The sequence below is a fragment of the Astatotilapia calliptera genome, chromosome 22 (assembly GCF_964374335.1).
Source record: "Astatotilapia calliptera chromosome 22, fAstCal68.1, whole genome shotgun sequence".
NCBI lineage: Eukaryota > Metazoa > Chordata > Actinopteri > Cichliformes > Cichlidae > Astatotilapia > Astatotilapia calliptera.
This window is the reverse complement of record NC_137442.1, coordinates 15,796,845-15,814,913: the sequence shown is the minus strand read 5'-3', so window position 1 is coordinate 15,814,913 and position 18,069 is coordinate 15,796,845. Positions and strand designations below refer to the sequence as shown.

General features: G+C 39.5%; 1 protein-coding gene across 1 annotated transcript in view; it reads right to left on the bottom strand.

Annotated features, from left to right (window-relative positions):
• Positions 1-18,069, bottom strand: part of csmd1a (CUB and Sushi multiple domains 1a) — a 125,624-nt gene that overhangs the window by 37,189 nt on the left and 70,366 nt on the right. Inside the window, exon 3 of the mRNA XM_080296482.1 lies at positions 17,475-17,672. Coding sequence (XP_080152608.1) covers positions 17,475-17,672 — 198 coding nt within the window. The remainder of the gene's footprint in view (positions 1-17,474; positions 17,673-18,069) is intronic.

Sequence of the window (18,069 nt, the reverse complement as noted above, 5' to 3'; positions counted from 1 at the left end):
TTTTGTTTTGTACATTCCTTTGTTGTGCGGCAAAGAAAAAACAAGAAGGTATTGGAACCGGAGAATGAACGTTTTGCGGTGCTGCAAATGCTTGCATTTGATGCGGTACTTGGATTGTTTTGCCACGAGTTCCCGGCATGCAATGTGCGAAAATCACGTGATTGCTAAACAAGGGGGAGGGTGCATCCGGCCTCCTCGGCTGTAATTGGTCCAGCCCAGAGTCGATCATGACCAATTGGCCAATCCAACACCTTTCATTATATATACCCTAAAAAAAAAACTAAAAAAAAACAACCCATCGGCCCATAAAAACAAAAAATCGCCAGCGGCCCACCGGGCAAATGCCCGGTATGCCCAATGGCCAGTCCAGCTATGGTTGTGGCAACATCACTAACCTTGTCAAACACCTCAGAGTAAATCATATCACAGAATATGACGAGCGTATGTTGAGGTGAACTGAAGAGAAGGACAGGGACAGGTGCTGCTAGGGCGAGACAGACGTCTCTCACGGAGTCCTTTAGTGCTGCAGGCAGGCAAGGTGTTCAAATAGCACAACTTCATTTTTTTTATTTCTATATGATGAACTCTGCATTATTAAGTGATAAGAACAAGTAATCTGATGTCCTGTAATCATTATGATGCTATAATTTCAGATACAATAAATAAAATAAGTTTTTGTACAAAGTATCGGTATCAGATCAGTATCGTCGATACCACCCTGAATATTACTTGGTATCGGATCGGAAAGGAAATCAGTGGTATCGCACATCACTATCACATAGTGGGAAGCAGCCTGTCCCCAAAAAAATCGTGATCCAATGATGAAGGTTTGCAAAAACTTAAATGGAGACAGATTGCCAACGCGCTGCAATCAATTGGAGTCAATTTGCACAGATGAGAGCAACGCATCTCTTTGCAAAAGAGGAACTGGCTCAGACAGCCGGTTGTATTCTGGTTATATTCCTATATACAGTAAAAGCAACATTGCAAAGTTCCTATGTCATTTTGGTGTCTCCAACAATGCTTTCCTTAGTGCATAAGAAATCTTTAAAGCGATTACTTGAATTTTCCTGAACAATTTGCAGTTTCAAGTTGCAACTTTTAGAAATTGCAAATAACAACATGTAGTTAAGTGGGTATCATAACCAGGACGACTGTAATTAATTAAAAAGCCTCCATTTTTTTAAAGTTTGGAAATTGTTGCATATTGGGATGTAAAAAATGGCAATACATTTTGAGAAATGAATCCCCTCTGGTGCTTAAGATCCTGCTGTGTCTGCAAAGTGTTTTGCAACAGACTTCCAAGCTTTTCATGTTCCTTTTCATGTTTCTGATTCAATCATTGTCATCTCTGTAGTCAGTGATGTCTGCTCTGATCTGTATTGGGGGTCTGGATGCTGCTGGGTGGGTAGGTCCAGAAAACAAAACCAGACTGCCATGGCTGCAAATGAAATGAACTTTTTCTTTTTGATTAAAATAGTCCTGACTGAACTTTTTTTGAAGAAAAAACTAGCTATGGGGCACTCTACTTAAGTTTTAAGAAATTAAATGTAAAATGTGCCCACAGAGTTTAGGCCAATTTATTAGTCTGTAAATTGCTGTTTCAGTACTTTAGGATATACAGTATCAGTACAGGACATATTACAGAATTAAATCCCCATACTTCCACAGAGATGGATTAGCACTATGGTCAAAATGAATCTGTGTTTGTGTGTGGTGAGAGGTAAGGAAGGGCATTAAATTATTAAATGTGTCAAATTTTTTGCACTGCTGGGTACATATGGTCCTCGATTAACTTACTCTCTACCTGGGCATGCACAATATACAATGGGCATGTGTGTCTGCTTGGCATATGTGTGTGTGTGTGTGTGCGTCTCCAGCTGCTTGGATCAGCAGAGCTTTACATCCACAGGGAACCATTAGCAAGATAATAATGAGACCATGGAGAAGCTGAAAGAGATGTGTGTGTCTGTGTGTGTGTGCGCGCATGTGTGTGTGTGTGTGTGTGTGTGTGTGTGTGTGTGTGTGCATGGGTATATGAGTGTGAAAGAAAGGGACAGAGAGACAGGAAGAAGGAGAAACAAACATGTTCCAAGTCAATGATGTAAACATCGTGAGCAAAGGATTTTTTCCAGGTTTGTTTTATTCTGCTTAGTTAGCCATTAGAGTTCTTGTCACAATCAAAACTAAACTGTGTCAGGATGTGTGAAAAAGTTAAATATGCCTTTATTTCTTCAGATACTGTCTCTTGGTCACTGCTTTTTTATTTGATTTCTTAATTTTTGGAAAGATAATGTCTTTAATTTGGGACTTATATGCAAACTCATCTATACCCACCTCTAGGATAGTCATTTATTTTCAGTGTTATATCGACTCACCTTCCAGATACATGAAACTGGCTTCATAAATTCTAATTTATGTTTTCAATGCACTTATAAATAAGTGTGCTTTGAAATAACTAGCTGGAGAGACAAGAATGTTGACCAGACGCTTAACAGACACTGATCCAGCTGTAACATGGAAACCATTGCTCTGATCATTTCTCTAAGTCTCCCTTATGCAGCCAGAAGAGCTCTAACCTATTGGGGCATGGGCATGGGACCTCTGTCCTGTGGTGTCTGGCACAATATGTTGGCAGCAGATGCTTAGGGCCCTGTGGGCCACAGTGTTTGGCCTCTGTGGATCAGGCCTGCTCCAGTACATCCCAGGAATGCTTGTTTGAATTGGAATGTAGGGAGTTAGGAGGCTGGCTGAATGCCTCGAGCTCTTTTCATGTTCCTCAAGTTGTTGCTGAGCAGAGTCTGCAGGCTGGCAGGCTGCACTGTCCTAACAGGGGAGGCGCCTCTGATATAGGAAAGAGCCGTTGCCATGGAGGTGGGGGCGGGAGTGTGAAATTAGCACCAACATGAATATTAGGATCCAAAGTTTCCCAAAAGACCACTGATGCAACAAGATTATTGATTAGGTTAATCATGTCTGTGGCTTTAATTTGAGCTAATTAGAGCTAGAATTAGTATTAGACTTGATTATCTTAATTATATTGGGTTTCATACTTTGACTATTACTTTTTCAGCTGAAACCTTCTCCTTGTCATTGGTTATGTTCACCACAATGTCATTCTTTTGCCACTTTACTGGTTCTTCGTAGGGAAAACCACATGTTCTTTCTTTAAAGTTTGTGGAAGTTCTACTTGTTAGGGAAAGCGATATTTCTAGAACTTTTTAGAACTTTTAGATATTCCACAGTATAGAGATGTAGCACAATTATAGACACACAAACACCAGTGTGCAGAATGCAATACGTCTCAGTGAGTGTGTGCGTATGTTTGAATCCATATGACAGCTCAGCTTGAAGCATCTGTGCTGGAAGGGGGAGTCTGAATGTGCCCGAGTGAATTTAAATCTGTGTCTTAGGCTGGAGAAAACTACCTGTGTAAACACTGTAATTTTTTGAACTTGTTCATGCTAGCTAGTGAACATGCACATAGAATTATACGGTGCAGGGTTGAATCATCCTTTATCTCCTGCTCTGAGATGAGATTTTTCACAGGTGGAAACAAAGACAAACAGCAAAGGATTAAGAGAAAAGTAAATTTTCTTAAATATTAGAACAATGAATAAATCATCAACACAACTATTTATCCAGCTACAGTATATCTATATAATACAGTTACATTTCTTTTACCCTTTAACAGATATGTTATATTTCCAACCAATCCCAGTCTAAGTCTTGGATCTATACAATAAACCGTACTTGAAAGCACTTCATCTATTACATTGCTGGATAACAAAGCCAATTCTCATTGCTAAGCTCAGAATTTGTGTCAGACTGCTATGTGGCACGAAGAGAAACTAAATAAGAAGAGAGAGAGCAAGGAAAAGAAAGAAAATGAAAAAAAGAGGGAGAAAGCATAAAAACATGCTACCTAGGAGCTAACACTGTAATGAAGATGGCAGTACTACTGTGACAGTGTAACCACTTAACAACAATTCGAGTAAGCCTTGAGCAAACCACACACGCACACACACACACACGCAGACAGTATACACTCAATAGCACAAACACTGAGATGCACGCTGTGGGAAGCAGTCACACTTTGTCCCACTCTGACACAAGCCACCACACCGAAAGTCAGAGAAAGTTTATGTGGAAGTCAAACAACCAACTTCAGCAGAGTTTAATTCTGTAATTCATCTGTGCAGTAAACACTGTGAGACTTGTTTAGCTAATTTTGTGTCTGGGTGTTGTGTCTATCTGTACATATGGAAACTAACCCACCTAGAATTTCAGCAACTTCAGAAAGAATTATGTTGCTGATTTCTTTTTAACTTGCAAACCCTCATTCTCTCCCAGACACATGTTAAATGATGGCCAGTGTTATCACACCTGATGTCCTTGTCGTGGTCTTTTAGGCCTGGTATTCTGCTGACTGTTTATGTCAGTAATATATCTAAAGGTTTTATAACTATAGCTGAGTAGTAGACTGTAGCTTTCATGTGATGCTTTTGGTTTGATCTATTGGTTTCATTTTATGCTTTAAGACCATGATTCTGTGGGTCAAATTGAAATTTCTCCCCTGTGCTTCTGTTGTCCAGTTTGAGGCCACAGTAAGTACTTCAGTGATTGCTGTTGCTTGAGCACTATCTTTGAAACTATAGGCTATTTTTTTGCAATGATGACTGTAAAATTCCCACATCAATCTAGCAAAACAACAACAACAACAACACAAAGAAATCTCTGTGTAATTTTCACCAAAATGCCTAAAATGACAAAAAATACAGATCCGAAAAAACCCATAAAAACCAAAAAAAAAAAACCCTGCAAAACACAGTTTCAGTTCAAATGCTGGTTAGAAATAAGGAAATAAGGTCTGAAAAACTACTTGTGTATGTAAAGGGGGTTGTTGAGGTTGTTTTGCTTTGAATCACTATGCCATTTTCTAGTGCTTTTAAATGATCTGATTCCTGAATGGCACAAAACTAATTCCTCATCATCAGTAGTCTTATTTGCAGAGCTCTTGTCATTAAAAACACTCCAGTGTCAAAGAAAAGCTAAAGCGTTTGTTCTTCTTCTCTCACTTAAAATGCTGCTCTGCACTAAACCTCTAATTCAGCTGGAAAACCATTATGTTAACAAAAAAATACACCCGGCAGACACATTACTATATCATTATGTGTGGTTTAGTCTTTGTTGCACTGCCAGCATAAAGTAAAGAAAGTAAAGAAACACTTTTAAACAGAGTATAACATCATCTCAGTTGAACCTCTGGGGTATTGTTCTGGTCAGTTAAGTAACAGAAGGGATGTTAATCAGGTTTTTTGGTGCTTTGTTATCAATGAAATTAACAACAGGTACACTAGAGGGGCAACAACAAGACAGCCCCCAAAACAGTAGTTTTACGGGTTTAGGCCACTGTTTTTTCCCCCTGCTCATTTTCTGACTGTTTTTCCAATAGTTTTGCGTTTGTCTAGGGTAGGAACCTACCTGGACCTGACAGAGGTTGCACAGGTATCCTCCAAGATGGCACATCAACATGTTCTATTGCCAGATGATTTGCTGTGTCTCCTCAGCACAGTCTCAGGAGTATGGAGGAATATTGTAGGAGACAGCCAGTTACTCTAGGAGAGTTGGACAGGGCTGTAGAAGGTCCTTAACCCATCACCAGGACCAATATTTAGAAATTGGTCCTTTGTGCAAGGAGGAGCAGGATAAACACTGCCAGAGCTACAAAATGACCTTCAACAGGCCACCAATGTGAATGTCTCTGACCAAACAATCAGAAACAGACTTCATGAGGGTGGCCCAAGGGCCGAAAGTCCTCTAGTGGGCCCTGTGCTCATTGCTTAGCATCAGAGAGCCAGATTGGCATTTGCCATAGAATACCAGAATTGGCAGGTCCAAGCCGTTATGCTGCCTGCAGTATTGTTCAGCATAACTGGTTTGGCGGTGGGTCAGTGATGGTCTGGGGAAGAATATCTACAGAGACCTTTAAAGGCTGGTATAGACTGCCATTAGGCATCAAAATGAAATACCTGGACCCGTGCAACCTCATAAATAACCTTTAGATTGTGTCTGAACACACCATAGAGGCACAGAGTAAAGCTAAAGACTAACCACTGAATTCATTTTCCTTGGTGAACATTCATTTTTATTTCCCTTCACAAGGAAAAACAAGTACCTGATCAGACTTCAGCAGCATTACTACTATGAGCTCAACCAGTAATCAGCGCTCTCCTGTTAGCACACAAAACATGGACACAAGCTGTAGCAACAGCAGCAGCAGCACTAGCAGCATCAGTCTCGTTATGCTGACTGCACACACAAACAAACACACTCCCCCCCACACACTCATTTCATTTCCGTTTCTCAGCCAGTCTAATTTCAAGTTTTGTCACATTATTACTTTTTCAATTCCAACAACAACCCCCTACTTCCGTTCCTTCTGGCTCTTTCCTTCTGCTTTGCCCTCTCTGTCTCTCACTCTCTCTCTCACTCTGTGTGTGTGTATGCATGTGTGTCTAAGTTATACTTGCAGACATTGCACCACCATGGAAAACATGCACAGGACCAATTTCTCTTAAATTCCCACATTTTCACCACAGAGAATCTTTGTAACATCGAGGTATACCCTCTTCTCACTGATGATCTTTCACGTAAACCACCCCCACAAGAGACAAACAATTTCCCAAAATGTGAATATTCATACACATTTTCTTTTTTTTTTTACTGTGAGATCATGATTAAATTTTCTCTTGGGCAGCTTTGCTCATGTGTATATGTGTGTGTTTGTGTGAAGGTGTATGCCTTGGATGCCCATGGATGCTTCTGTCCTCTAAATAATTCTACACAAACAAAGCATGCATACTGACAAAGCATAAATGCACATATGAACTCAAATGCCCCAACACTTGCAATGGCACACATAGAATATAACCTTACATGCTGTTCTACAGTGTGTGTTAACAATACTATGACTGAGCAATATATTGTTATATTTTTGTTCAACTAACATAGCCTCTGTACATTAAAAGTGCATTATGAGAAGGAATAAGGATGTACTTCTACACTTCTTATTCAGCATAAGTGTTATAGTTGAGTTCATGCAACTATGAAATGTACTAATATTACTAATGTAAAAGCATATAACGGTTGCGGTTCTTGACACCGTAAACTGAGACCAACTGACAATTGGATGTTGAACCCCCACCCTTTGATGGGTTAAACTCCAGCTATGGCAGCTGGGATTGGCTACAGGGATTGTACAGCCTTTAGTAGTACAGTGGAAGGAGAACGGTTGGATGAGATTTGGTGTTATTTTAAGTATTTATGACTTCTGAATGTCACTTGTCTGTCTGGAACTTGAATTCCCAAAGGACCCTCTTGCTCTAAACCGCCTTCGTAAGTATTACCTGTTGGGACTTGGGGACTTCTAATCCATATGCAGCACAGATGTTCCTGTACACGATGCCAACCACTTGGTTGTACCTGTCAGTGTTGACTGCCCTAACTTGCACATTGCATCTTGCTATAATGTGCTGGACTATCTCCGGGGCACCTTTGCAAAGTTTACAACTTGGATCCTGTCAATAGTTGTAGACTCCTGCTTCTATGGAGCTGGTGCTTAGGGCCTGATTTTATGCTCCCATGATCAGAGCCTCTGAGCTGTCATTCAGCCTGGTCTTTTCGAGCCACAGGTAGTATTTCTTGATATCAACCACTTCCTCTGTGTGTTGTTGATAGCATGTATACACACACACACACACACACACACACGTATATATATATATATATATATATATATACATACATATATATATATACATATACATATATATATATATATATATATATATATATATATATATATACACATACACATACACATATACACTGTGCAGTACATACTAGCTAGTGTAAATTGGAGTTATGTTAGGAAGGACATCCAGCACTAAATCTTAGCCATGTACATCATTCAGAATGAGATTTTAGTACCAGATTAGTCAGAGCACATGTTAATAACAAGTGCCTCCAATGCAATTGGCACACAGGGTACAGTTGCAAACTGTGCTAATGGTGCCTGGATAGAATAGAAGATGGGAGAGGCAGGAATGTCTGGTAAAGGCAATGAGCTGGTTGATATGAAGGACAGTAAAAAGGTAGATATATTATGTGTGCAGGAGACCAGGTGAAAGGGAAACAAAGTCAAGCACACTGGAGGTGGATTCAAGCTGTTCTATCACAGTGTAGATAGGAAAACTAATGGAGCAGGAGTCTTAAAGGAAGAGCATGTGAGCAATCTTGTGGAGAATGACAATTGTCAGACAGATTCGTGATTTTGTAGCTGGAAATCGAAGAGGTGATGCTGAATGTTGGTGACGCATATACCCCACAAATTGGATGGATCCTCAGTTAGAAGAGAAAGACATGCTTTGGGTGGTAGGGAGGAGTTACCAGATGACTGGGACAGTGCAGCTGAAGTGATCAGAGAACTGAGGAGATGACTTGCTGGTGGAATGAGAATGCACACACAGACACAGAATGATAGCAACAATAGTGAAAGGGAAGGTTTACAAGATGGTAGTGAGACCTGCTATGATGTGTGGTTTGGAGGGGTTGGTAGGGGGGTGTAGGCATGTATGTATGTATGTGTGTGTGAGAGAGAGAGGTAAAGAAGTATAAGCTAAAAGCAGAGCTGTATAGTTGTGTATCTGTGTGCTTCAAACTTGGTGTGAACATATTAATAGCTTAGCTCCTCTTAGCCTCACTGACAGAGTGACAGAGACATTACTAATCCAGCAATGACAAGTTACTATTCCCCTGCTTCCCTCTCACTCCCTTCCTATCTATGCTTCCTTCTTCCCCAAGACTCAAATCATAGTTTACTGTGCACTGAGGTACGTTGTGCAGCAATTCAGCACATTGTTGGATGTATTTGACTTGCTTTGATGGTGGGTAGAGCACAAAGGCAGTGCTAATCTGGAAAATTGCACAAACATGACACGTCTTTGCAATGCTCCATTCTTAAACGGATGGTACATGTTTATTTATTTATTTATTTATTTTGTTTCCATTATATCATAAATACAGATGTTGGGCATTAAAAGTTTAAGAACGAAGCCAACTAAATTGCTATTGAATGATTATATGACAATCTTATGAAAGTTATTAAAGACCACCATGTTCTTATTATAATGAATCATCTCAGAGCTGGAAAGGCGACATGTTTCTTGTAGCTGGTGTAAATATAGTCTGACAGTGCTTTGTTTCTGCTTTACTTGATGGTAATTACTCTGTTAGTCTTTTTAATGAGTTTCTTAAATGTTTCTGCTGTAAAAAAATAGCATGTAAACCTGTTGTAAGGAATGTTTTATTCCTTCAGTATATGCGTTGATTAAAATTTAATAAACTCAACTTTTCTATCCTATCATCTCTTTTCGAAGAATATATTTACTTTTGCAAATGCACAAACCTACAACTACATAATCAACTTATCATCATTATTAAATCATTTTCTACTTCATGACTCCCTGAAGTCTAGAACCCACAAACAAAATATGTGTGCATATTTCTGTTTTCAGTTTTGACTTAGTTTCAGTAGGTAAACATCACGTCATGTTGGCTTCGATCAGGTGACCGACTTGGTGATTGAAGAATATCAAATTTCTTCGCCTTGAGAAACTTTATGGTTGCTTTTGTAGTACGCTTACGGTCATTATCTATTTGGACAGTGAACTGCTGTCGGACCTGTTTTGCACCATTTGGCTGAATCTGAGTAGAATTCATTATGCTACACCTATTAGCAGTCACCAACAGTATCAAGCATCATCATCAGTAAACACTAGTGACCCAGTTCCACTTGTAGCCATACATGCCCCCTGCCATAATGTTGCCTCCACTATGTGGTAGATGTCCCAATCCTGACCTGCGTCTCTGTTTTTCTATGCTTTTTTCTTCCCATCATTCTAATACATGCTCATCTTGGTTTCATATTCTAAACGAATTGTCTTCAGAATTGTGCAGCCTCTTTAAGATGTTATCTGGCCACCTAGCCTTCTTGTTCATGAGTGTAATCAGAATTTAGCACCTTCTTTTAAACCCCTTCCATTAATTCATAAAGGTGCCAGTTAATTAAAGACATGTAGACAATGATACACCTACCTCGTTGGGAGTGTTCTTGGTTAGATGTTAGAAAATGAATTCTCTTAATCATAGAAATAATTCTGCGATCATCCACTTCAGTTGTCTTCTGTGGTCTTTCAGGGTTTTTGGTGTTTCTGAGCTGGCCAGTGTATACCGTATCAGATGTACCAGATTGTAGATTTTTAGACTATTGTAATTCCTTGTTTACTTGCTTAAGTAATGCCTCCCTGGAACGACTGCAGGGTGTTCAGAATGCTGCTGCTAGGCTTCTGATAAAGCATCACAAATACTCCCATGCCACTCCCCTGCTAATTCAGCTGCATTGGCTCCCTGTCAAGTTCAGGGTCCAATTTAAGATCATAATCATGACTTATAGGGCCCTGCACGGTGGAGCTCCAACTTACTTAAGTGATCTTCTTCTTTCTTATCACCCCAGCAGGTCCCTAAGGTCTTGTGACCAGGTGTTGCTGGTTGTCCCGCATACAAGGTTAAAAACAAAAGGTGACAGAGCGTTTGTATCAGTGGCTCCCAGACTCTGGAACTCGCTCCATTTGAGTTTGAGATCTGTGGACTCAGTCATGTCTTTTAAAAAGCAGTTAAAAACGTATCTGTTTAAACCCGCTTTTGGTTGATTTTGTTTTGTTTTAGATTTTAATGTCTGTTTTCTGCCTCTGTAAAGCACTTTGTGATTTTATCTTGAAAGGTGCTATATAAATAAACTTTTATTTTACTTTTACTTTACTGACATTACTTCACTGAAAGCTTAAATCCCACACTTCAATCACATCTTAACAGATTACTTAAAATGCACTGTAGCAGTGTACATAGTAAAAACTACAGAAGTTGTGGTCAAAGGAGCTTGCAAAGAAAAGCGTCTGGACTTCTTTAAGTTACTTGAAGACGTTTCACCTCTCATCCGAGAAGCTTCTTCAGTTCTAAGGTCAAATGGTGGAGAGTCCCAGATATAAACCTAGTGGGAGTATCCCCCCACAGAGGGACAAAAGGACCCCCTGATGATCCTCTAATCGCCTGAGCCAAGGTGTGAAACTGGGTGTGGGTTCCAATCAGCCAGAATTTCGGGTGTGTTCATTGTGAAACCTGGCCCCACCTTATCATGCGAATTCCTGAGGTCAGATGGCCCAGGATGTGAGTGGGCGTTAAGGCGTCTGGGAAGGGATCTCAAAACCCACACCCAGTTTCACACCTTGGCTCAGGTGATTAGAGCAGGGGTGGGCAATCTCAGTCCACGAGGGCCGGTGTCCCTGCAGGTTTTAGATGTGTCCTCGAACCAACACAGCTGATTTAAATGGCTAAATTAGCTCCTCAACATGTCCTGAAGTTCTCCAGAGGCCTGGTAATGAACTAATGTGATTCAGGTGTGTTGACCCAAGGTGAGATCTAAAACCTGCAGGGACACCGGCCCTCGTGGACTGAGATTGCCCACCCCTGGATTAGAGGATCATCAGGGGGTCCTTTTGTCCCTCTGTGGGGGGATACTCCCACTAGGTTTATATCTGGAACTCTCCACCATTTGACCTTAGAACTGAAGAAGCTTCTCGGATGAGAGGTGAAACGTCTTCAAGTAACTTAAAGAAGTCCAGACGCTTTTCTTTGCAAGCTCCTTTGACTACGATGACCTGGATGACTGAGAACCTTCACAGACATACAGAAGTTGTGTCTTTGTCCAACAATGCCATATAAGGAAATACATTTTTTAATTATGTTTTTGGAGGATGTTTACATATCATATAACAGAATGGATTGATCCAGGCTCCAAACCTTGATAATGGTATACCTTCTGTTCTTTTAGTGCTTCTAAGTAACTACTTGCCTTCTTTCCTTGTAGCGCACGGTGGTACAACCTTTATCTCACCTAGTTTGTATTGTGGCTGCATAAAGAGATACTTTACCATGAACTGATAGTTATTTGTGCTGAACACGGTGAACCCACCCACTTTCTCATGGGAGGATGATGATGTCTGGGTCCTTCATGAGAAGTGTAAGCGATTTCTCCTATGGTTTCTTCTTATGGATGACTGACTCTGTATTGCTTATCAGATCAACAACCAGAAAGCTTTCAGGTGGAACAGCAAAGTTCAGTTTTATAATTAAGTTTGCGCCTGTGGAAGTTCAGGTCACCGATGTCACTTGGCAGTCATGAGTATTATTGGACTAGATTGAACACAGAAGAAGGTGTAGAGTCACTGATTAAACAGCTTGAAATGAACTGAAATGAACTTTACTTTTTAGAAATTAAGTTCATGGTAGAGCTGTATTTATGGGGAAATCCCAGTACTATCTCTGTGTATATCAAAGTGAAATTTATTTCTACAGTTAATTTAAAAGTGGCAAAGGCTGGAAAGCAAAACTGCTTTACAGAGCCAGAAAATTAGAAGACACTTAAACTAGTCAAAACAATGCAATGACCAAATAAAACAATGGCATAATGAGAGAAACAATATCAATAAAAGGAGTAAATAAGTAGATAAAATTGCAACATAAACATACATGAAATGCAGAGACTAAAAAGAAAAAAGAAAAAGTCATTAAATAAAATGCTCTCTCTGATATATTTATGAGGATTATTAGAAAGGGAGAAAAAACCTTTAGAAAAAACTCCTGATGCCTTTGGATTTTAACAGTACAGAAGAGTGACTAGTCAGCACAAGTAATAGATGTGAAAGTGGAATAATGGATCATTTCAGAGATGTCACCTGCTGCTAGTTTTCCGAGCAACTTAAAAAATAATATAAAAGAACCTTAAAATGATCTCTGTATATTAGAAGAATTGAACCCAGTAACATGGGAGGGCATGTCTTCCCTGCACTACTAGTGAAGGGTGTTTCTGCTGCACTTTAAACCACTACAGGCAACTAACTGATTCATAAACAGACAGAACTGAACTAGTCAAAGGACACAAAACAAAACCAAAATCTAAGCCTTTAAGTCTTTAACAGTGGCTAAAATGTTTAATGTGTAATTGGTCTAAGGAAGTCAGAGCTAGACTAAAACAGAGCAGATTTGTTCATTGCAGTAAGATAATGCTGACATTCCCTGGATTGTTTTTAAAATTCAGTCGCAGGGGGTTGGCTGCATTGATTGCATCTACTGGGTGTTCTTGCCAATTGAAAAGAGCATTAATTTTTTAAAAATATAACTTACCTCTGACAAATTAACCATGCACATAAGGCTACACTGTAAGGTACAACAATGTACAATATGACTTAAATGTCAGATAATCATAACAGTATTATCTCCCTATAATTAAGTTGACAAACTGAATGTTTCCTCTCGTGAAAAATCAAAAAAGCATGACATTAAGACTGGACTATATGGAAAATACAGGCCATAAGCCCTTGACTGAGGATTATATCTGTCAGTTGTCTATCAAAATAAAAACTGTATAATTGTAATCATTTTCTTTTTTAAAAAAAAGAAGCCTGATGAAAACTGGAGATATATTATCTGATTGGATAAAACCAATATTAGTAGTAGTACCACAGTGAATGCATACTTTCAACAGTGAAGGAAAGAGAAAGTGTGATGATGCTGGGCTGTGTGAATGCAAAACATTTTGAAATATATAGCGAAATATAACTCCTCCGTTGCAGCTAAATCTCTGAAAAATGACAGGTCTTTCTGGATTATACCTGTCACTGAAAATATAGGGGCCTATATAGAGTTTGAAAATGAACAAATAATAGATTTTAATCTCAGTAATGAAAGGTGGAGTGACTTTTACTCCAGTGAGTTACTGTTGTGCCTACATTACCCTGATGTTCAACTTCAAAAAAATTTATATTTTCTGCAAAGAAGACTATTACAAAGCAATGGTTCTGTCCTGACATTTGTATGGAATCATTCTGGAGACTATGTCTATCCGTGTTATTGGTTTTGAACATACCACAGCAAAATTAAATAAAGCTCGACCCACGACTGTTGACGCTTGGAAAATCTTCTCATCCAGAGTTATCTCCTGGAAGAGGCAATAATTGGTTTTAACTTTGTGTTTTTGTGTCTTTTCTTTGCTGTCCCTATGCCTTGTTTGCTAATGTTTGCTTTGCTACTGCAGTTTACAGTTGTGCTGTATATGTCTGTAACCCCCCCCCCAAACCCCGTTTTAAATCAATAAAATGTTGATCACAAAAAAAAAAGAAAATGTATATTTTATTAAAACGTTGTCAGGGTTCCTGGGTTGTTGACCCAGTGTTTTCAGTTCTTACTTTGTCACGGTTTAGTTTTCACGTTTCCTGCTTTATTATGTTAGCATTATGCATTATGTTCTGTTCAGTTCAGCTGTGTTCTCACGTGTCTCTTATCATCATCATTAGCCAGTGTATTTAAACCCTCAGTTTCTCGCAGTTCACTGTCTTGTCATCGTCAATTGTGTGTGTGAGTTTTTCATTTCAGTTCACTTCAGCCCAGCCAGCCATTCAGCCCGTCCGTCCGCCCGTCTCATGTTATGTTCACCATACATTTATAATAAACACCATCCACATCCTCAATCTGCCTGCGAGGCCTGTGTTTGGGTTCTCTTTCCACACCACAACGCCCTCACAAAAGTAAGTGGCCTTATACTTACTTTTATACTTATACTTACCTATTCGTGTACCCAATTAACCAATATCTAAATATTATATAGATAAAATAACTTAGTTTCATGCCTGTGCCTGGGTCCTTTAAAATGAGTGACAGAGTGCCCCTGCCTAAATGATGGTGTGTGATATTTTTAATTAGGACCCACGGCAAATATGAACTCAGTAGATAACTCCAGCAATAAATGACACAAACAGAGTGCTTTTGATTCAGGTCTCCTAAGGCTGCACATATATGGAAACATCTTTGAACTGTCAATTGTACCTCAGATATACTATTGCCTTAGTTCCTCAAACTGCCAAGAAAAGTGTGTCTATGTTGCCTTTTCCATGAACTTTCAACACAAAGTTTTATAAATGAGGGACAACAAGAGCCATTGGGACTCAACAACATTGATTGGCAAAGTAAAATAATGAGCTGTCAGCAGCTAGGGATCTGCAGGTTCTACACAATTTACAGCAACAGTGTCCACTGTACATTTAAGGAGGGACAAAGAACACTGAGTAACATGGGAACTTCCGGTAATGGCGTTTACTGGGTAGACGTGTTTTAGGTCCGCTCCGCTACTCGGCTCAGCATTTACCTAACGAACCTACTTCTTTGAGATTTTGATTCCCAGTTTTGGATGTCTTTTGCCTTTGTCGATTACTGAAGATCCAAAGAATGTCAAAGTCAAAGGGCAAACAAGACCGAGACCGAGAAACCTCGACATCTGCGGCACCTGTAACTGCAGCCGAGATTAGCTTAATGCTTGAGGAGCATAGAGCTGCATTGCTAGCGGACTTTAAGTCATTCTTTGAGGACTTGTCCTTTGTATGATTTGCCCTCATACCATTTGTTCCACTACTTTCAAATAAGACACTGTGCATCTTCTATCTTGCTAGAGTTTTCAGGTCAGCCTCTCAAGCCTTGGTGGGAAGACTTATTCCAGTTGAAGCCTCACAGTAAGGCTCTAATATCACAAATATATACTTTAATTATGGCATCAAGCAATTACTCAACCAAGAAAATTGCTTCGAGTTGGGAACAGGAACTGGGTCTTCAGTTTGTTGAAGGTTACTGGGACAAAGTAATTGACAAAATTCATTCCTCAGCCTCATGTGCAAGACTCGCCCTTATTCAGTTTAAGACGGTATACAGATTACACTTCTCAAGATTTAGACTATCTAAAATATACCCCGGCATTCCTGACCTGTGCAACAGATGCAACACCTCCCCCTGTGATTTAACTCGTATGTTTTTTGCCTGCCCATCACTTCAATTATACTGGACTTTTTACTTTGAAGTGCTCTCTCATGTTTTGAGCGTTACTCTCAAACCATGCCCACTAGTTGCCATTTTTGGTGTTTCTGAAGATGCCACCCTAAACCTTAGTCGTAAGCAACTGGATATTATATATATATATTCACTTCACTGCTGGCACGACGCCGAATTTTCCTTACTTGGAAAGCTCCTCACACTCCAGCCCGATCACGTTGGCTGGAAGATGTTATGTTCTCTTTAAAATGGAGAAAATAAAATTCAGACTCAGAGGAAATGTTAATAAGTTCTCACAGATGTGGCAGCCTTTTATCATTTACTTTAACTCATTGAAAACACTTGTATCATGGGGTTCCCTTTTGTTCTGGTTTTGGGGGGGTGGGGTTGTTTTGGTTTTTTGGGGTTTTTTGTTGTTGTTTTCTGTGTGTGGGTTGTTGTTTTTTGTTTTTCTTCCTTTTCCCCTTTTTTTCTTCTTTTTCTTTTTTCTGTTTTATTGTTATCATCCGAATTCTAATGGCACAATCTCTCTTGATATATATCTTTGTATCGGTTGGTACTTGCTGTATTGGGCCTGATATGTCAAATTACACGTGCAAAACTTTATAAATAAAAAAAAAGGGGGGGGGGGGGGGGGAGAACACTGAGTAACATAAAAACCTGGATCATGTTAGTGTGCCAGATGTAGCCAAACATGCTCTTCCTGGAATCCCTGGCAGGTTAACATAGATATTATTACCTCCCTATATGATTTGATCAAGTTTAAAACAATCTGAGATGTTTAATTATAAATTGGACCTTAAAGGAAATATTCAAAATCTTTTTTGGACATGCATTGTGTCATTTCCTGAGTCAACCAAAGTCATCAAGAGGATTGCATTAAAAAAAAAATCACACCTAAACTCCAAACTCAGGTTTTTCCAGTTGTTCACTTAATTTTTTATGTTTAAAGCAAACTGTGCATGTCTGCTATAAATTCACATAAATGCTGCAGTGTGGCATACAGCAATAATTAAAACATTTTAAAAACTTCTACTTCAGTAAACTTCCACACACTGATCTGACACACACACACACGCACTATATGCACACTTTACACACTCTTGCCTGCGTCACTCTGTGCCTGCACACATGCATGCACACAAGCCTTGTTCTGCCCACATGCAGTCTGTCTGTTTTCCTGTTTCTCTCAGGGACACTTAAACACAGTACACATAAATATATGAAGAGCTTTTTTCCCCATAAAATTCCACATAGAGGTCAACATTTCTGTTATCTTGAAGATTGCTTGAGTCTTTTTGAACATTTTCAGCTTTTTTTTTTTCCATTTCATTTGACACATGTATAGTAGTAAGATCTTGAAAATAGAGGTCGATTTTTAATTTATTTTCAAATTGGACAAAAACTCTTCACATCTAGTCATGCACACACATAAACACGCGCCTGCACACGCACAACACAAAAACACGTGGAGTCCGTACCTCGACAAATGGGAGCGGGAAAGTCCCAGACGGCGGCATTTCCGGCATTGGTGATGCATGTGAGTGTCGCATGACCATCTAAGACATAACCAGGGACACAGCTGTACCGCACACTGTCTCCCACTGCAAATCTTCCTCCACCACTTAGCACCGCTTTGGGTGGGACACCAGGGTTTCCACAAGATGAACTGTGCAGTTCTGCAAAAGATAACAGAAAAAGAGAAAGATGAAGGCTTTTATCAGTTTTGTTTTGGGATTAATTTGATTAAAATATTGAAATATACATTTTTCTATCTCAGCCATCACTCAGATAATATGCTCAGCCACTTTTTTATATGGCCTGTATTTGTATAGCGCTTTTCTAGTCCCTAAGGACCCCAAAGCGCTTTACACAACCTGTCATCCACCCATTCACACACACATTCACACACTGGTGATGGCAAGCTACAATGTAGCCACAGCCATAGTGATGCATGTAATTCAGTCTGTCAGATCACACACACATCTAACTAAACAGACGATCAATTTCAATCAGTCCGGGTGAACCTTTCAGTTATGCTTACCCCCATAATCCAAACAGTTTTTTTCTGCTTCT